This window comes from Phyllobates terribilis, unplaced genomic scaffold, assembly GCF_046119375.1.
Source record: "Phyllobates terribilis strain yellow unplaced genomic scaffold, ASM4611937v1 Scaffold_9__5_contigs__length_417890890, whole genome shotgun sequence".
NCBI classification, from domain to species: domain Eukaryota; kingdom Metazoa; phylum Chordata; class Amphibia; order Anura; family Dendrobatidae; genus Phyllobates; species Phyllobates terribilis.
The window spans coordinates 10,699,424-10,721,258 of NW_027362769.1; the positions used below are offsets into that span (position 1 = coordinate 10,699,424).

A 21,835-nucleotide genomic window follows, 5' to 3' on the forward strand; every position below is an offset into this window, starting at 1 on the left:
AGCGCTACAAAGAAACTGGCTCACATGAGGACCGCCCCAGGAAAGGAAGACCAAGAGTCACCTCTGCTTCTGAGGATAAGTTTATCCGAGTCACCAGCCTCAGAAATCGCTGGTTAACAGCAGCTCAGATTAGAGACCAGGTCAATGTCACACAGAGTTCTAGCAGCAGACAGATCTCTACAACAACTGTGCAGCAGGCCTTCATAGTAAAATAGCTGCTAGGAAACTACTGCTAAGGACAGGCAACAAGCAGAAGAGATTTGTTTGGGCTAAAGAACACAAGGAATGGACATTAGACCAGTGGAAATCTGTGCTTTGGTCTGATGAGTCCAAATTTGAGATCTTTGGTTCCAACCACCGTGTCTTTGTGCGACGCAGAAAAGGTGAACGGATGGACTCTACATGCCTGGTTCCCACCGTGAAGCATGAAGGAGGAGGTGTGATGGTGTGGGGGTGCTTTGCTTGTCACACTGTTGGGGATTTATTCAAAATTGAAGGCATACTGAACCAGCATGGCTACCACAGCATCTTGCAGCGGCATGCTATTCCATCCGGTTTGCGTTTAGTTGGACCATCATTTATTTTTCAACAGGACAATGACCCCAAACACACCTCCAGGCTGTGTAAGGGCTATTTGACCAAGGGGGAGAGTGATGGGGTACTACGCCAGATGACCTGGCCTCCACAGTCACCAGACCAGAACCCAATCGAGATGGTTTGGGGTGAGCTGGACCGCAGAGTGAAGACAAAAGGGCCAGCAAGTGCTAAGCGTCTCTGGGAACTCCTTCAAGATTGTTGGAAGACTATTTCCGGTGACTACCTCTTGAAGCTCATCAAGAGAATGCCAAGAGTGTGCAAAGCAGTCATCAAAGCAAAAGGTGGCTACTTTGAAGAACCTAGAATATAAGACATATTTTCAGTTGTTTCACACTTTTTTGTTAAGTATATAATTCCACATGTGTCAAATCATAGTTTTGATGCCTTCAGTGTGCATGTACAATTTTCATAGTCATGAAAACACAGAAAAATCTTTAAATGAGAAGGTGTGTCCAAACTTTTGGTCTGTACTGTATATATATATATATATATATATATATATATATATATGCACAGTATATGTGTATATTTATAGTGTGTTTGTTATGTTCCACTTTTTCACTTGTTTTTCCACACATCATATTTTTGCTGTTTTTCCAGGGATCATTTCCGGCTCAGTACCACATAGATGAAGAAGGCCAAGGAGGTCTGTCTTGCTTGGATAATAATCATTCCCACTTTATTCTTGTTGATGATGGGACGAATGGCAAATATGGTGTTGAAATTCTCTTAAGGGCCAAGCTGGAGAAATTTATTTCAGAACAAACCAAAGAGAAAGGAGGTAAAAGAAAATTAAGATGATTTTGTAACTTTAGCATCAACATGGGTGTGGGTATGGAGACACAATAATAATAAAAAAAAGCAGCTCATGCACAGATTTAAAACAGTAATTTCTCCAAACCTACTTAAAATGAGCATAAAAATAAAAATAAGATGCTGGCATCAGAGTGTTTGTCATTACTTTCTTCTGCACTTAGTGAGTGAAACGTAATGTAGGTGACAAGTTCTTTTTAAGTACAATTTTGGCAAAAAGAGAATTTCTGCCTCAGTCTGAGCTACAAATTCTGAAAAGTTTTACTAATCTGAATTTCACTGTTACTGGTCAAGAATACCTGATATTAGTTAGCAGCTGGTTGCGATTCTGCAGAATCCGCGTGGTAGCGGATTACAAAATATCCCCATTTTGGCAAATGCAGATTTTTAAAATTCGAGTTGAATTCAATTCCACTCAAAGTTTTTCTCTCATCTCTAAGCCTTTTATGTTTTTAACTATGAATGCAAAAAACAGACATACGGATGTTATGCCGATGTTAAAGATGGACATAGAGTACACCATATGGATAAAATTTTTTATTTTTTTGATAGAAAAACTGAACATTTTCCCTGCACCTCTTTAAACCCCTTCTAAGGGCTCATGCAGATTTTCATGGATCTTGTTCCAGTTATGGACCGCAATGCACGGACTGGCCGCTGGTCTCCAGGCTGGAGCATGACAGCTTCATATATTTCTATGAGGCTGCTATGCTCAGGGCAGGAGATCCGTGGAATGTAGGATTTGGACTACCAACCATATCAGTGTAAATCTAGCATGGTAGAAGGTATATTAAAATATAACTTTTAATGATTATATGATAAAAATGGCCAATGGCTCAATAAAAATAGACAATAGACACGATAAACCAACAAACGACACACATAGACATTTAGTCACAAACCCACGGGGGCGAGAGTGGAATTACCCAATTTTACAACCCCCCAGCAATAAGGCAGTGACATGTAAATAAATGAGAAAGGAACAATCTCACCGATAGTTGGAGTATAGCCTTACTCAAAGCACAAGAGGATCCCCACTTGGCTGGTTACTTCATCCAGAGAGGTACAATTCACAGAAGAGATACAAGCAAATGGGGGAGAAAGGACTACCCACACATTACCCATAAAGCGATATCTCATGTTTAAATAGGTGAGCCGGGGATCTATTGCACATGTCCCAAAAAGTTTCCCATTCCCTTCCCATTCCCTATGCGTTTCGTTAGTCACTCATCAGGGGATATTTAGGGAGAGCCGTCGTGGAGCGGGGGCGCCATTCTCGTTTTCCCTTAGGGTGCCAACCTCCGCTGTCAGGTAGGTTGCCAGAATAGTTGAACTAGGGTACATTAGGGCCTTCCTCTCTTTTTTCTTTTCCTCCAATTCGGTTGTCCATCGGTGTGCCTGCCAATTTTAGGATTTTTTCATGATTATTCATGACCCTTGGCCAATTGGCCCGCCATTTTTATCATATAATCATTAAAAGTTATATTTTAATATACCTTCTACCATGCTAGATTTACAGGAGATCCGTGGCCAGTCCTTGCATTGTGGTCCATGATCGGACCGAGATTTATGGAAGTCTGCATGAGCCCTTAAGCTCTGGCTTTTAATTGCTTGTCTAATTTTCTTATCTTTCTTATCTAATGTAAGGAGTGGCTATTAAGATTCCAATAGTCTGCGTGGTGTTAGAGGGAGGACCTGGCACACTTGATGTAAGTCTCAGGAAAGCATGTGCGTTTTTTGTTTTATTGCTTTGAGGAAATATATTTGTAAGTGGCATATCATGTTTAACACTAATATGTATTAAATGTCTATTGTGTTCGCACAGACAATCTACAATGCCATCAGCAACAACACGCCATGTGTCATCGTAGAGGGATCTGGTAGAGTAGCTGATGTCATCGCTCAAGTTGCACATCTTCCCATTTCAAAAATCACAATCTCTTTAGTCAAGGAAAAACTACACACTCTTTTCCATGATACCTTTGATATGTTTACTGAACACAATATAGTTGAATGGACCAAAAAGGTAAATTAAAATGCAATTAAAAGCTTTTAATATTGATAACTAAAACTAATACAAATATTAAGCAAAGAGTAAAGTTATTTACAATATTCTGTAGGTGGTCTGCATAAATAAACCCCTCAATGACAATGACTAGCACTTTTTTTTATTTTAGCTTCCCTTTCCTGTTTTTTTTTCACTAGGTTTATGTAGCCTTGTTTTATGCTGATAAAATTGCGCATTTTTACAATGTTGTTTTTATAAAAATTAGTGTACAATTTTTATAACACGTTTTAGTTTAGGAAAAGCAAATAAAGAGAGAAATATTTAATCACATAATTATTTACTGTATTTTTCGGACTATAAGACGCACCTAGCTATTAGAGGCGGAAAATAGAAAAAAAAATGTAATAAAAATTATGATCATGATGCACTGTTAAGGGGAAGGGGGTCTGCTGCTGACACTGTTATAGGTGTAACTTCCCCCTAAATCTGTATCTATATCCCCCAACATCCTGGTATATACACCCCCCCCTTCCTGTTATACGTGACCCCCATCCTGGTATACATGGTCCCCAATCCTAATATGCATGGCACCCTCATCCCTATCCTGGTATGCATGGCACCCCAATCCTGGTATACATGGCACCCCCATCCAGGTATGCATGGCACCCCCTTCCCCAGCCTGGTATTCATGGCCACCTCATCCTTATATGCATGGCAACCCCATCCCCATTCTGGTATGCATGGCACCTCCATCCTGGTATGGATGGCACCCCCATCCTGGTATGCTTGGCACCCCCTTCCCCATCCTGGTATTCGTGGCCACCTCATCCTGATATGCATGGCACCCCCATCCTGGTATGGATGGCACCCCCATCCTGGTATGCATGGCACCCCCTTCCCCATCCTGGTATTCATGGCCACCTCATCCTGATATGCATGGCAACCCCATCCCAATTCTGGTATGCATGGCACCCCCATCCTGGTATGCATGGCACCCCCAGCCTGGTATTCTTGGGACCTCCAGCCTGGTATGCATGGCACCTTCATCCTAGTATACATGGCACCCTCATCCTGGTATGCATGGCATCCCCATCACCATCACTGTGCACACAAAAAAATAAACAATTCTACTCACCTTCCTTCCCTCTGCTCCAGCGCTGGGTCCTGTACTGCTGCCAGCAGCTGATCTCAGCGTGTGATCCGTGCATGACGTCACTGCCATGCGCCCACAGATGTTGAGATCAGCTGCCGGAATAGTTACTGCTCCCCACACCGGGGCTATGGATGTGGCGAGCAGTGATTATTCACTCTCCTTAATAGCGTGCACAGTGTCAGCTGGAGCTCCCCATTGGAGAGTGGAGTAGTGAATATTCATTCTCTTTATTAGCGGGCACACGTGATCGCTGAGCTGCTGCAGGAGCACAGTGTAGCACAGTGTAGGCTGCAGCAGGTGGCTCCTGCCTCCTGTGCCCCGTTCCTCCACTGCTGCCGCTCCCCCCACACCACCCACAGTCACATTCGGACTATAAGACGCACACTCCACTTGCCGCCAAAATTTTGGAGGAAAAAAGTGCATCTTATAGTCCAAAAAATACAGTAATTATGTTTTTATTACACTTTTTTCTAGTTTATGAAATTTCCCAGATTTTTTTTAAACCTTGTAAGATAGCTGCCGGTCATGTCCTTGAGGGGAGATATGTATCACCCAGGTTGGTAGCTTTGGTGATGTAAAACCAGGAAAGCATGCTCCAGCACACATAGTTCTGAGAGGGTTAATAGGGTGTATCAGGGCCGGTTTTTACGAGCAGTCATAAGTGACGGAAGGGATTGGCTGCTCACATATCCCCACCCCAGGGTGTGTGTATAAAATAGAGACCGAGTGTCTCATTCAGTATCTGTGGCTGGAGGTTTGGAGACCTTCAGCGTGTCTGTGCTGAAAGACACTGACTGTGAACAGGCGAACCCGCAGTACTATATGGACTGTTTGTTTTCCTGTTTTGTTACTTTGTGACGGAAAAGGCTGCGTTTTGTTTACTTTGAAAGTGCGGTTTATGAAGCCTGAATCAACCTGCCTTGGACATTTTAAAGAGTCAGGACATTTTAAAGAGTCAGTATCCTGTGCCTACCTCTAACGCAGCTGAGTGAGTACACAAACCTAGCAGGACGCAAAATTGTACGCCAAATTAAAAACGGAGATCTTGGCGCGCTTGGGAGTAACTCTGACTGTCAGGGCACAACGAGTGCACCACTGGGCCTATTGCAGTGACAAACCTCCCTGGTCCAAAAGTTCGACCTCCTAACACCTGGTCCAAAAGTGGTTGCAACCTTAATCTTCCTCCCCAGCACAGATGGTGGAGAGGGTCGTCATAGACAGGTTCATACACTCCCTTCCGAGGTAGGTGCAATCCTGGGTTGCCCAGGGGGATCCCCATAATGCTGATGACCTGGTGGGGTTGGTGGAAAGGTAACAGGCGGTAGAGAGTTCCTTGGGGAAGCCAGGGGCCGTAATATCTCCATATTGGGGTTCCCAAAAGATGGCAGACTCCCAAAAGAGGGGAACTTGAGCCACATCTGGGTGGCGTCCTAGAACCCAGGAGGGGTCTGAGTTGCTGCCAAAGGTCCCGCCCAATAACATAGTATGTTGGAGATATCATACCCCAGGTCACATAGCCGCCCATTGCCCCATGACCAACGAGCCAATGGACTGCAGAGCAGGATTGCGCTGTTCGTACTTTGCATATCCTGCCTGCAGTGCTGTTCCTCAATCAGGCAAGGAACCGCAGGCGTTCCTCGTATCAGTGAATGGAGTGCAAGTGACTGCTCTGTTAGACTCAGAGAGTTTGGTAACACTAGTGAGGGCCACAGTTCCTCATCTGCTCCTCCCGGGAAAAAAGTTCAGCGTCCGTTGTATCCATGGGGATGCTAAGGACTACCCTGTGGCCCAAGTGGTCATAGACACAAACTGTGGCACCGAGTCCCATGACGTGGGCATAGTCAAAGAGCTGTTGCACCCTGTTATAATAGGGCGGGAATTTCCCTTGTTTTGGGACTTGTGGGAGAAAGGGAGGACACCAGGTTGTCCGGACAACAACCAGGTCACTCCTAAAGAAACCTCATCGCAGGCCGCTGCTGCCTGGTTTCCTTTTTGTGTGCTTGTTGGGGATGAGGATGAGACGGTATCCCCAGAGGCCAACATCCCTGAGCTGGAGGTGTCCGGGGGAAACTTTGGAACCGCCCAGCTCAGAGACTTAACTCTAAAAGGGGCGTTTGATAATGTAACTGTTCTTAATGGTGTTGTTCAAGAGCCGGGGGCTGATACCCGGTATCCGCACTTTGCCATAAATGGGAAGTTATTATATCGGGTCACCCAGCTCAGTGGGGAGGTAATCGAGCAGTTACTAGTACAAGGGCTGTACAGACGCAGGCTGTTAGATATGGCCCATGCACACGTCTTAGGTGGTCATCTGGGGGTAGAAAAAACCCAAGAAAGGATCCTCCAGAGATTCTACTAGCCCAGGTGTCACTGAGAGATAGTGAATTATTGTAAGTCCTGTCCCACTTGTCAGCTGACCTCCCCAGTTGCTCACTTCCATAGCCCTTTAGTGCCTCTGCCTTTCATTGAGGTCCCGTTTGATCGCATTGCCATGGATCTAGTGGAAGCCCTGGTCAAGTCTGCCAGAGGACATCAGTACATCCAGGTGGTACTGGACTATGCTAAATGGTATCCGGAGACCGTTCCACTACGAAACTCCTCCAAGTGTATAGCCCAGGAGTTGGTCCATATCTTTTCTAGGACGGGGTTGCCTAAAGAGATCCTAACGGACCAAGGGACTCCGTTTATGTCAAAGGTAATGAGGGAGTTGTGCAAGATCCTGCAAATCACACAACTCAGGACCTCAGTCTGCCACCCACAGAAAGATGGCTTGGTGGACAGGTTTAATAAAATCTTGAAGGCTATGTTGAAGAAGGTCATAGAGAAAGATGGCCGGGACTGGGACTGTGTACTGCCATACTTGCTATTCTCCATCAGAGAGGTCCCACAGGTTTCTACTGAATTCTCCCCTTTCGAGCTGTTGTATGACCGACACCCCCGTGGACTCCTGGATGTGGCAAATCTACACCCTAAAGAAGTGTAATCGAACATGTGACCCAGATGCAAGAGAGGATTTCAGAGGTGATGCCCATTGTGAAAGAACACCTCCTCAAAGCACAAGAGGCACAGTCGAGGGTGTATAATAGATCGGCAAGGGTGAGACACTTCAACCCTGGGGATCGGGTACTAGTGCTGGTACCTACGGTAGAGAGCAAATTCCTGGCCAAGTGGCAGGGCCTCTATGAAGTGGTTGAAAAGGTTAGCGATGCCAACTATAGAGTCCACCAATCAGGGAGAAGGAAGCTCTACCAGGTGTACCACGTCAACGTGATTAAGCCATGGCGAGACAGGGAGCTGGTGGAAGCTCTGTGTTTAGTGGCGAAGACTGAAACCGATGTGGAGGAAGTCAAGGTGGCAGAGTCGCTGTCACGTGCCCAAAAGCAACAATGCAGAGAGTTGCTGCAGTGGAACAGGGACCTGTTCTCGGATATACCAGGCTGTACTCACGTCATAGAGCATGAGGTGCTTACGGAGCCTCATGTCCGAGTGATTATAAAGCCATATCGGATTCCTGAAGCTCGTCGAGAGGTAATCTTGAAGGAGGTGAAGCGCATGCTGAATCTAGGGGTCATCGAAGAGTCCAAGAGGGGCCTGTCCAGTCCCATAGTCTTAGTGCCGAAACCAGATGGAGAATGGCGGTTCTGCAATGACTATAGGAAACTGAATGAGGTTTCTAAGTTTAATTCTTACCCAATGCCCAGGGTAGATGAACTAATTGAAAGGCTAGGGCCGGCCAGGTACATTACCACCTTGGATCTCACAAAAGAGTATTGGCAGATTCCTATGTCCCAAGAGGCTAAGGAGAAGAGACGGCCTTTTCAACGCCAGATGGGTGTTTCCATTACACCATGATGCCGTTTGGGTTGCAAGGAGCACCAGCTACCTTCCAGAGAGCAATGCATCAGATCCTAGCTCCCCACAAGATGTATGCAGCAGCCTACCTGGATGATATTGTGATCTACAGCCACGATTGGGGTAGCCATCTGAGCAAAGTCCAGGCGATATTCGATACTCTACGGAGGGCGGGGTTTTCCATCAACCCAAAGAAATGTGCCATGGGCATGGAGGAGGACAGATATTTGGGCTATGTCATAGGTAGACGTGTGATAAAGCCCAAATAAATAAAATTGACGGGATTCGGGGTTGGCCACAACCTCTCTCAAAAAGCAGGTCAGAGCATTCCTGGTCATCGTGGGCTACTACCGCCGGTTCATCCCTAACTTCGCCATGACAACCGCCCCTTTGACAGACCTCCCTAAGGGGACAAAATCGGCTATGGCTAAGTGGTCTCCAGAAACCGAGACGGCCTTCCAGGAACTCAAGCAAGCCATGTGTAAACAGTCGGTGTTGGTGGCACCGGATTTCTCGAAGGAGTTTGTGGTCCAGACTGACACATCGGATGTCGGGCTGGGTGCTGTCCTATCACAAGAGATGAATGGGGAAGAGCACCCCATAATGTATTTAAGCCGAAAGTTGATGTCTTGTGAAAGAAATTACTCCATAATAGAGACGGAATGTTTAGCCATGAAGTGGGCACTGGACACCCTAAGATACTACCTCCTAAGCAGGAAGTTCAGACTGGTGTCAGACCATGACCCACTAAGCTAAATGAGTGAGAAGAAGGGGAACAATGCTCGAGTGCCCAGGTGGTTCCTAGCTCTTTAGAAGTTCAGCTTCTAAGTTCAGCTTCCATAGGCCTGGAAAACTGCATGGCAATGCTGACGCATTGTCGAGGGTCCTTTGTTTGTTAGCGAAAGGTGCCAAGCCCCCCCGGCTTTGGGCAGGGGGGTGGGGCTATGTAAGATGGCCGCTGGTCAGGTCCTTGAGGGGACATATGTATAACCCAGGTTGGTAGCTTCGGTGATATAAAACCGTGGAAAGCATGCTCCAGCACACATAGTGCTGAGAGGGTTAATAGGGCGTATCAGGGCTGTTTTTTACGAGCAGTCATAAGAGATGGGAGGGATTGGCTGCTCATATATCCCCACCCCAGGGCGTGTGTGTAAAATGGAGACCAAGTGTCTGGGCTGCAAGACACTGACTGTGAGCTGGCGAACCCGTAATACTATATAGACTGTTTACTTTCCTGTTTTGTTACTTTGTGCCGGACAAGGCTGCGTTTTGATTACTTTGAATGTGTGGTTTATGAAGCCTGAATAAACCTGCCTTGGACATTTTAAAGAGACAGTATCCTGTGCCTACCTCTAATGCGGCTGAATGAGCACAAAACCCTACAACCTATAAAGTATTGGCATATTCCTGAACAGTAATAACATTATGATCTGTGACACAAGTTTATTTGGGCCAAACAGCAAACTCAGTATAGAGACATCCCTTTGTGTCTTTTTCCCCATGCTGACTACACATGGGGCCCCAGTCCCAGATTGTGTCACTGATAAAATTGGTAATGAGCAACAAGGGGTTAAAGTTGATTTGTCACAAGATTTCAAAATACAAACTGCATACATTTTGAAATAAATCTCTTACCACTTATGTGATTTTGCATTTACTGCCTTGAATCCATGTCAGAATGGCTTTATATTCTCCTAAGAAATTTTACTCAATCACCCCTCCCCTATTTTGATTGACAGTTCCACAGCGCCCTTCCTCCCCCAGGTCAGATCTCCCACTGTGCACTATAAGCTAAAGCTGTCAGTCAGGCTAGCAGGGTGGAGATTAAATACACTTAGACTCATGAACAATTTCATTTTATAGCTCATCTTAAAAGGGATATTCCCATCCATACATTCATGGCAAATTCACTGGACTCACATCCATCTTCAGAATGAGTGATTCTGCCGGTGGAGAGGTGGTTGAAATTCGCATAGAAATAATAAGAATTCTGACCACGTTTCTGCGGACAGCAATGTTTCAATGTCTCCTTATTGAAATAGATGCCGTCCCATTGGGGGGAATCAAATGTATGAGATGGAAATACTTTTTTAATATAAGTATTAAACAGCCATTCTGACAAAGATTTTCAAAGAAAATACACTAGTCTCATCAAGACTAAAAGATCTATTTAATTATAATTTGATTGTGAAATGCCATGACAGATCCAATTTAAGCTTAGTGACTAACGAGAGGCTGAGCACAGGACTCCAGGTCAGCATGAGACACCCATGCTTGGCTTTAAAAACAACACTCTACAATTAGGCCCCTTATCTGCTCCTTATAACGTTATACTGGCCTGCAATAAAGAGTTAAAAATAATCATATATAAAAGTGAATGATAGTTACAAAAACTAAAACTCTTTTTCTCCATTTTGCCATACCAGATACAAGATATTATAAGACACAGCCAGTTACTCACCATATTTCGAGAGGACAAGGATGACCAGCATGACATTGATGTAGCTATTCTTCAGGCTTTGCTGAAAGGTAATTGTGGAGACACAAGTGTCAGAGGGTGCTATCGTCCACTGACCTGGCTAGAAAGACTGCACGGATCAGAGCTCATCCCACTGAATGTCCATACTCCTTCCCTGTGGGCAGAATACTACTCAAACAACACAGGGTGTTGGATAACAGACTGAGGTAATACTTTATTGGATCACCAACAGTCAACAACATATAGTACAGTTCCGGCAAATACACAAGATGGTGCAAATTACAGTGTCTCACCCTTTCACTGGCTCACTGGGGATTAGAACCTATGCGATTTCAGGGCATCAAAGGCCAACTACCCCAACCAGTAGGACCCCGCTTTTGGCGGGCACCCACAGAGAGGAGGTAACAGTAAGTTTAGGAAGCTGACTGAGCACAGTGAGCTATGTGCCAGGGTGACCTGATTGTCCCAACCTGGGTTTTCCAAACATCTTCATGGGTTCAGCGATGGGCAGTGGAGCAGACCTATATTCCACCAGCTGAAGCCTTTTTTACTTGGCTGATGTCCTATAGAGTCTGTCTGGAGACAGAGCCATGCCCCTTTTGTATCCCACAGCTCTCATTCAGGGCATTCTCCCACAGGATTGAAGAAAGGTGGGTGGAGGTAATCCCTCAGTGTTCGATTGTTGAATTAGACTTCATATTTGTCCTCCAAGTTGTTCAGACTAGTACACTGCATGGGTCTGATGCAATATATAATCAGCAGGCATTCCACAAATTCACATACAACAAAGTTCAACAGACAGACTCACATGAAACAATGGCTCATGTCCCTTGACCTACTAAACGAAGGAACAATATGTCTGGCATGATTAAGAATACTTCACCCCCGCACCAGTGAACAGATTGATGCTGTATCGTCACAGTAATAATCTGATGTTGACTTCTATTTTTTTTACCTTGCAAACAAAACCCAGCTACACATAACTGAACACACTGCAATATATTCAATGACAGACTATTACACATTACATGGTTTTAGTATTTTTTTCCTATTTATATCCAAAATTGATGGGTAATTTTTTTCTAGCTTCACTGAGTCATGACCAACAAGGACATGAAAACTGGGACCACCAATTAAAGCTTGCCGTGGCATGGAACAGAGTTGACATTGCAAAAAGTGAGATTTTCACAGATGATCATCAATGGAAGGTGTGAGAAAATTGAAAGTCTTTTTCATTTTATAAGATCTCCTTTAATTGAATATAAAAAGTAAAACTTTGAAATGATAATTGATGTTCAATTCAAATTTGTTTTCATTTATACAAATAAACATGCAAATACAGTAACATGAATAAACATATGAGTGCCTCATACAAATGACAGATGCAGGTAAGAAAATAGCACTTATATTGAAATATGGCCAGTAGTTGAGAAGTACCAAAGGTTCCATTTACACAGACTGGCCAGCGATACTAAATGGCTTTATCTGTGGTTGTTTATTAGCCTGCTAACACAGACAGCACAAAGTAAACAATGTGAACTGAGCCATCTGTAATAGATCACTCACTGTGCATAGGCTGCCATTGTCCTCGATGGGGTGAGTCCTGTTTATACAGGACAATGCACTGTTGAGAACAATCATCTGGTGTGTTGCACTAAAGATCATTTCACCTGATGTAGGAGCGTTTTTGCTCCTTCATCGGGTGATCAGCAGCCTGTTTACACTGAAAGATTATCATAAAATGAGAGCTCTTAGGAACGGTCGTTCACTATTATCTTTCACTGTAAATGCAGCTTAAGAAGGAAAAAAGTTTTGACTTCAGATATGAAGAGGTGATAATAATGAAATTTAACAGAATATGGTGATATTTACAAGCAGTGGCAGTTTGCCGAAAAATAGTATAAAAATGATATAAAAAAATAGACATATAGGAAAAAGAAAGGGCAGGGTTAAATCAGGACAGAGAATGGAGGGGGAGGGAAATAAAGTAAAAAAGAAGCGGGAAGGGCTTAGAAAAATGTAGTAGGAAAAGACTCTGTGTTTTTCAGTATATAGTTATAGTAGGATCTAATGTGACCAAGTTATACGGAAAGTCTTTGTTTGCCAAGGAACCAGACCCTCAGAAAATTGTCATGAGTTTCTTCTGCCCAACTTTTCTGACCCTCCAGCCTGCAAATCTGGTTGACTTTTTCTAACAATTGAGATTTGGTGAAAGCAGTAGCGTGCAATCAGTGTAGTGGTATTAAACATTTGGTCTAAAAAGTTTGGACAGTCTTGCAAGATTAACTATATTTAGTAACAAGATGACCTCCGGGATAAAAATTGTGTCCATCATCAGTTGAATGGAATCCCAGAAAGGTTTTATTGATGGGCAAATACACCAAATGTGAGATAAAGAACCCATTTTTTGTCATCTCCAGTATAATTGATTAATAGGCCCCAATGGTGAAGTAGCTCTGGTGTTTTGTACCATCTTGTCAGCAGTTTATAATAATTTTTCTGGCTTTTAATACATTTGGAGAATCTGTGAAAATGTGACAATATTTATTTATGTTATTTATTTATTTATTTATTTTACTCACTTATATAGCGCCATTAATTCCATAGTGATTTACAGACATTATCAGCACTGTCCCCATTGGGGCTCACAATCTAAATTCCCTATCAGTATGTCTTTGGAGTGTGAGAGGAAACCGGAGTACCCAGAGGAAACCCACGCAAACATGGGGACAACATACAAACTCCTTGCAGATGTTGTCCTTGGTGGGATTTGAACCCAGGACCCCAGTCTGCAAGGCTGCAGTGCCAGTGTTTTCCTCTTTAGTTCATCTGAAACCCAGCTCTGCCTTCCCCTAGGAAAAATAGGATTACATGGCCATGATTCTGTCCAATAAAGGTAAGATAAGTGTAAATTCTTGCTAGTCTACAGTTTACTTTGTTTTTCTTTCTGAGCATCTCCACAAAGCAAGTTAACTCTCTATTACTTTTATATGATCATAGATAGATTCTACAAAAAAAAAAGATTTTGAATGTGGATTTGAACTACACACATAGTATACAGTGGGTACGGAAAGTATTCAGACTCTTTTAAATTTTTCACTCTTTGTTTCATTGAAGCCATTTGGTAAATTCACATGGTCATAAGTATTCAGACCCTTTGCTCAGACACTCATATTTAAGTCACATGCTGTCCATTTCCTTGTGATCCTCCTTGACATGGTTTTACTCCTTCATTGGAGTCCAGTTGTGTTTAATTAAACTGATAGGACTTAATTTGGAAAGGCACACACCTGTCTATATAAGACCTCACAGCTCACAGTGCATGTCAGACCAAATGCGAATCTTGAGCTCAAATGGACTGCCCAATGAGCTCAGAGACACAATTGTGGCAAGGCACTGATCTGGCCAAGGTTACAAAAGAATTTCTGCAGTACTCGTGGTTCCTAAGAGCACTGTGGCCTCCATAATCCTGAAATGGAAGAAGTTTGGGACCACCAGAAGTCTTCCTAGACCTGACCATCTAGCCAAACTGAGTAATCGTGGGAGAAGAGCCTTGGTGAGAGAGAGGTAAAAAAGAACCCCAAGATCACTGTGTCTGAGCTCCAGAGATGCAATAGGGAGATGGGAGAAAGTTCCACAAAGTCAACTATCACTGCAGCCCTCCACCAGTCGGGCCTTTATGGCAGAGTGGCCCGACAGAAGCCTCTCCTCAGTGCAAGACATATGAAAGCCTGCATAGAGTTTGCTCAAAAACACATGAAGGACTCCCAGACTAGGAGAAATAAGATTCTTTGGTCTGATGAGACGAAGATAGAACTTTTTGGTCATAATTCTAAGTGGTATGTGTGGAGAAAACCAGGCACTGCTCATCACCTGCCCAATACAATCCACACAGTGAAACGTGGTGGCAGCATCATGCTATGGGGGTATTTTTCAGCTGCAGAGACAGAACGACTGGTTGCAATTGAAGGAAACATGAATGTGGCCAAGTACAGAGATATTCTGGATGAAAACCTCTTCCAGAGTGCTCTGGACCTTAGACTTGGCCGAAGTTAAACATTCCAACAAGACAATGACCCTAAGCATACAGCTAAAATAACAAAGGAGTGGCTTCAGAACAACTCTGTGACCATTCTTGACTGGCCCAGCCAGAGCCCTGACCTAAACCCAATTGAGCATCTCTGGAGAGACCTGAAAATGGCTGTCCACCAACGTTCACCATCCAACCTGATGGAACTGGAGAGGATCTGCAAGGAAGAATGGCAGAGGATCCCCAAATCCAAGTGTTAAAAACTTTCCCAAGAAGACTCATGGCTGTACTAGCTCAAAAGGGTGCTTCTACTCAATACTGAGCAAAGGGTCTGAATACCATGTGATATTTCAGTTTTTCTTTTTTAATAAATTAGCAACATTTCTACATTTCTGTTTTTTTTCAGTCAAGATGGGGTGCAGAGTGTACTTTAATCAGAAAAAAATAACTTTTTAGAATTTACCAAATGGCTGCAATGAAACAAAGAGTGAAAAATTTAAAGGGGTCTGAATACTTTCCGTACCCACTGTATATTAATACTAGGAGGATTTAGGTTTGAAGTAGGTTTTAAAGACCCATCCAATGCAAATAGGGTGCTTTTAGTGAAAGCAATTGTATTGTGATTTTCTTGGAGTAGTGATTAGTAATTCAGATTATAGAGGCGATGATGATCTATAGGGATCTGCACACCTAAATACATAATGGCCGTTTTGGCCCACTTATACAGTATAGGGATCCAGTTTGTAAAATCTGGGCAACTTTATGAGACAAATGTATCTTAAAGATCTCTCACTTATTATCATGTATTTGAAAGTTGGACAGGGATCCATACTCTGAGAAAAATATTGGAGAAATAGAAACTGATCACAAACTAAGATGTTTCTATACAAATTGTTACGCTCACGCCCGGACTGTTTGGCGAGAGCATGGTTAGTGGTCCCACTGGACCACGAACCGAGGAGTGCCTGGAGGGGCATGACTAGGGGCCACGCCAGATCCGACCATGGACGCACGGCGGCTTAATCGACTCCGTGGTCTGAGGAGGGACGAGGGAGGTGGCCCAGGTGCTACTCCAGGTCAGACCCTTGTCACACAGCTGTTGACCCACACCGGGGAATGCAGGAATGGGCAGGTTTGGCTAGTATGCTGACTGGTGGGTACTGGCAGGCACGGCTGGTATACAGACAGGCGGGTACTGGCAGGCACTGCTGGTATACAGACAGGCGGGTACTGGCAGGTAGGTAAACAGGCTGGATAGAGATCGGTACAGACTGGGATACAGGAACAGAACCGCAGGTGCGGACAGGAAGCAGAGCTGTAAGAAAGTGTTGCTCAGGCACCTCCCACTGAGTGGAGGAGGTTTAAGTATCCAGTGACTCACAGCAATAGGCTGGGGACGCATTAGGACTGCCCACACTGTAACTTTAAGAATCAGGAAGTTCCAGCGCCACTGCCTTAAGCCAGCAGACAAGAGACATGCACACAGCAAGTAGAGGAGCATAGTGCACAGCCTGGACTGGTAGGTAAGTGGGCGGTCTTGCATGGTGGGAGATGATAAGCCATGCCAGCACGCCGCCAGGGATGTTACACAAATGCACAGAGCATGGGCAATAAACAAGGAGAATTGGAGCTACTAACGCAGAAAAATAATATGATGTCATTGGCATCACCGAAACTTGGTGGGACGATACACGTGATTGGAATACAAGGCTAGAAGAATATAACTTATTTGAAGAAACAGACTTAATAAACGGGGAGGAGGTGTCGCATTGTATATAAGAAAAGCATACATCTCCATAGAAATTGAAGCTTCAGAGACTAGGAAATCTGTGGAAACTGTTAGGATAAGAATACAAGGCGAGCACAACGGAAAGGACACCATTGTAGGCGTTTACTAAAGGTCACCTGGGCAAGCTGAAGATATGAATGAACTCTTTATGCATCAAATGGCCAAGTTATCAAAAAAATATGATGTAATGATCATGGTTGATTTCAACTATCCAGACATTTGTTGAAAATCTCTCTCAGGCAAAAGTAACAGGTCCAGCAAATTCTTATCCTCTCTTGCTGACAATTTTAGCTTCCAAAAGGTAGAAGAGAGAACAAGGGGATCTGTTACCTTGGATCTAATTCTTACCAACAGGGAGGAAATGGTTGAGGAATCAATGGTGATTGGGACCCTAGGAGGCAGCGATCATGTTATCATAGAATTTGGGATAATTAGAGGAGGAAGACATGTGAAGAGTCAGACTTCAAGGTTGGATTTCAGAAAAGCTAATTTTAAGGGACTCAGAAAGGGGATAGGAGGGATCCAATGGCTGGATGTCCTTAATGACAGAAATGTCCAGGAAGCATGGGAAATTTTGAAAAATGAGATTCTCAACACACAATCGTTAACAATCCCTAAAAGAGAGAAGAATAGGAAGCATTTAAGGAAACCAGGACTTAAGCATTTCTTTCTCCCTTTTTAGCATGTGTTTATCAAATGGAAAGAGGGAGCCATATCTAAAGACGAATATAATGCTGTCTGCAGAACCTACAGGGCACGTATCAGATTGCCTAAAGCTGATAATGAATTAAGGCTTTCAAGAGATGTAAAAAGCAATAAGAAAGGATTTTGGGGGTATGTCAAAAGTAAAAGAAAAGTCAAAGATGCTATAGGATTTTTACAGGATGAAAATGGTAAAGTGGTAAAAAATGATGCTAAGAAGACCAAACTTTTAAATTCCTAATTTGCATCTGTTTTCTCTCGGAAAGTAAATGTAACATCAACTGATCTTCACTGTACTATTGAAGGAATAGAAGAATCCACACTATCTATAAGCATAGAGATAGTGGGGGAACACTTAGCTAACAAAAATGAATTCAAGTCTCCAGGTCCAGATGAATTACATCCTATCGTACTGAAGGAGATAGCAGAGGAAATTATTGAACCACTCTCCATAATCTTTGAAAATTCTTGGAGAACATGAGAAGTACCAGAAGACTTGAGAAGAGCAAATGTTGTCCCTATATTCAAAAAGGGGAAGAAGGTGGACCCAAGGGATTATAGGCCTGTGAGCCTTACTTCTATACCAGGAAAGATATTTGAACAAATTACTAAACAACATGTATGCAAGTACCTTTATGAGAATGAAGTGATAAACCAGAGTCATCATGGGTTTATAATTAATAAATCATGTCAGACTAACTTAATTTCCTTCTATGATAGAACCACTGACTGGGTGGATCAGGGAAACGCAGGAGATATAGTATATCTTGACTTCAGCAAAGCATTTGACAAAGTATCTCATAGCATCCTTATTTAAAAAATGACTAACTATGGAATGGACAAGGCAACTGTTACGTGGATTCATAATTGGCTTAGTGATCGGACCTAAAGAGTGGTCATAAATAGTTGCACATCCAGTTGGAAAAATGTCTCAACTGGGGTACCACAAGGATCTGTCATGGGCCCTGTTTTGTTCAACATCTTTATCAATGATTTAGATGAAGGAATTGAGGGTAAACTGATTGTTATGCACACGCCCGGACTGACAGGCGTGTGCGTGTTTAGTGATCCCACTGGACCATGAACCGGAGAGTGCCTGGAGGGGCGTAACTAAGTATCTGCCCGATCCGACCAAGGTCGCACAACGGCATACGATGCCAGTGCACCCGGTAGGAACCAAGCAGAGGGACCAGGTGCTACTCCAGGTCAGACCCTAGAAAAGGCTGTTGACCCACACCGGGGAATACAGGAACAGGCAGGCTCGGCTGGCACACTGACTGGGGGCACAGGCAGGCACGACTGGTATGCAGGCAGGTGGGAATGCAGGCAGGTGGGTATGCAGGCAGGGGGTACAGGCAAGCACGGCTAGAGTGCAGACAGGGAGGCACAAGCAGGTTGGAGCACAGACGGGATAAGGTCCAATACAGATTGGGACTCAGGAACAGAACCGCGGATGCGGTAGACAAACAGAGCAGAGCGAGGCCGCCGGAGCGGTGAGCAAGAGCAGAGAGGGGCGGGACCGCCTGGAGCGGTGAGCAAGAGTAGAGCAGGACGAGGCCGCCTGGAGCGGTGAGCAAGAGCAGAGCAGAGCGAGACCGCCGGAGCGGTGAGCAAGAGCAAAGCGGGGCAAGACCGCCGGAGTGGTGAGCAAAGGCAGAGCAGAGCAGAAACCACAGGAGCGGTGAGCAAGGCAGAGCAGAGCAGAAACCGCAGGAGCGGTGAGCAAGGCAGAGCAGAGCAGAAACCGCAGGAGCGGTGAGCAAGGCAGAGCAGAGTGGGAACCGCAGGAGCGGTGAGCAAGACGGAGCAGAGCGGAAACCGCAGGAGCGGTGAGCAAGGCAGAGCAGAGCGGAAACCGCAGGAGCGGTGAGCTAGGCAGAGCAGAGCGGAAACCGCAGGAGCAGTGAGCAAGGCAGAGCAGAGTGGGAACCACCGGAGCGGTGAGCAAGGCAGAGCAGGTAAGAACCGCCGGAGCGGTGAGCAAGGCAGAGCAGGCAAGAACCGCCGGAGCAGTGAGCAAGGCAGAGCAGGCAAGAACCGCCAGAGCAGTGAGCAAGGCAGAGCAGGCAAGAACCGCCGGAGCGGTGAGCAAGGCAGAGCAAGCAAGAACCGCCGGAGCAGTGAGCAAGGCAGAGCAGGCAAGAACAGCCGGAGCGGTGAGCAAGGTAGAGCGGGCAGAAACCGCCGGAGCGGTGAGCAAGGCAGAGCAGGCAAGAACCGCCGGAGCGGTGAGCAAGGCAGAGCAGAGGGGACAGGGCTCTGTTCACACGGAACAGACTGGAAGGGAAAGGCAGAACCAGATACACACAAGGTACTTGCAATGAAGTAGCGAGTGGACTCTAAACTCACAAACGGGAGTACAGTGACAGTGAGTAGGAGTTAGGTGCAGGTTCAGACAATGCAGGAAAAGGGAAGGGATTGACATAGAGACAAAACAGGTAAAAGGCTAGGAGAGTGTTCGGACAGGAACCGACACGGCAGCGAGAAACAGGAGCGAGTCTGGGTATGCGGCCCCCAGAATGGCGGGACGAACAGGCTAGGAGTGTGTTCAGACTGGCCTGGAAATACAGCCTCCAGGAAGGCGGACAGACTGGCAAGAAAACACAGATAACAGGTCTAGGTATGCAGCACCTAGAAGGCGGAACAAACAGGCAAGGAGCGTGTTCAGACTGGCCTGGAAATACAGCCTCAGGAAGGCGGACAGACAACAGGTCAGGAGATAGTTCAGACAGGACCTGGCACATCAGGGGCAAGAAGCCCTCTGAAGGAACGAGATGCTCAGGCACTAGCTTCCAGGTGAAGCTGGTTTAAATACCCAGTGACAGACAGCAATAGGCTGAGGACGCATTAGGGGTGCGCCCACAGCTGCTATAAGAAGCAGGAAGTGATCGGGCGCCGCCCTTAAGCAGCCAGAACAGAGGCAAGCAGACAGCATGGAGGGAAGTCAGGCTAGCAGACTGGACTGGTGATCAAGTTTGCGATCTTGCATAGTGGTGGATGGAGCACTATGCAAGAACGCCACCAGGTATGTTACACTGATTCAATTTGCTGATAACACAAAGTTAGGAGGGATAGCTAATACTAGAGAAGAGAGAGAGGATTCAAAAAGATCTAAACAAACTGGAACTGTGGGCAACAACTAACAGTGGTTTTTAACAGGGAGAAATACAAAGTCCTACATCTGGGCAAGAAAAATGAAAAAGCATATACAAAATGGGAGAAATAGGGCTAAGCAACAGCACATGTGAAAAAGACTTGGGTATACTAATAAATCACAGACTGAACATGAGTCAACAGTGTGATGCAGCAGCAAAAAGGCAAACACAATTCTGGGTTGCATTAACAGAAGCATAGAGTCTAGATTACGTGAAGTAATTATCCCCCTTTACTCCTCTTTGGTCAGACCTCATCTGAAATACTGTGTCCAGTTCTGGGCACCACATTTTAAAAAGACATGAAGAAACTGGAGCAAGTTCAGAGAAGAGCGACCAGAAGACTGAGAGGAGACTTAATAGCTGTCTACAAATATCTGAATGGATGTCACACTGTAGAGGGATAAGCTTTATTCTCATTTGCACATGGAAACATGAGAAGCAATGGGATGAAACTGAATGGGAAAAGATACAGATTAGATATTAGAAAAAAGTTTTTGACAGTGATGGTAATCAATGAGTGGAACACGCTGCCACAAGAGGTGGTGAGTTCTCCTTCAATGGAAGTCTTCAGGCTGGACAGACATCTGTCTGAGATGGTTTAGTGAATCCTGCATTGAGCAGGGGGTTGGACACGATGATCCTGGAAGTCCCTTCCAATTCTAACATACTATGATTTTTTGGGGGTTGACGTAAGGCTTTTTAAGGATTGGTGACTAGTAGTGTTGAGCGAGCATGCTCGACACTGCTCGTTACTCGCCCCAGCATCACGCTACTCGGGATGTTCGGCGAGCACTGAGCATTTCCGGGTTACTCGGGCGGAAGCTTGGGTCTTTGCCCTGCACGTTTGGCGCTCTTTACAGATCCAATGAACATGCAGGTATTGCCAGCCAGTCACTGTAATGCCGCAACCATGTTGTTTGTGGGCATTACAGTGATTGGCTGGCTGCACAGCGCCACCTCGAGTATTTAAAACTGGGCGCCGCCATCTTTTGCACAGTCGCTCCGGATCAGCCAATGTAGGGTCAGTTCTGCTGAGTTAGGGAGAGATATATAATGCGAAATAGGTAGTGTAGGGTCTCTAAAGCCTGACAAATCAAACAAATAGTCCTTCTCAGGACTAATATCCATCCCAGATATCAGGCAGGCAGGCAGGCTGTATAGGAGACGCAGTGGTTATACCAGCAAACGCTGCATTACAGTCCTGTGTGCTCTTGTTGGTCAAATTGCTAGACTTATCACCCCGGTCTCAGGGGCCAG

The 21,835-nt window shown here is 45.0% G+C and overlaps 1 protein-coding gene across 1 annotated transcript in view; it reads left to right on the forward strand.

Moving 5' to 3' along the window:
• Window positions 1–21,835, forward strand: part of TRPM2 (transient receptor potential cation channel subfamily M member 2) — a 1,046,990-nt gene that overhangs the window by 238,068 nt on the left and 787,087 nt on the right. Inside the window, exons 9-13 of the mRNA XM_073646321.1 lie at window positions 1,198–1,378; window positions 3,058–3,119; window positions 3,236–3,436; window positions 10,850–10,952; window positions 11,989–12,110. Coding sequence (XP_073502422.1) covers window positions 1,198–1,378; window positions 3,058–3,119; window positions 3,236–3,436; window positions 10,850–10,952; window positions 11,989–12,110 — 669 coding nt within the window. The remainder of the gene's footprint in view (window positions 1–1,197; window positions 1,379–3,057; window positions 3,120–3,235; window positions 3,437–10,849; window positions 10,953–11,988; window positions 12,111–21,835) is intronic.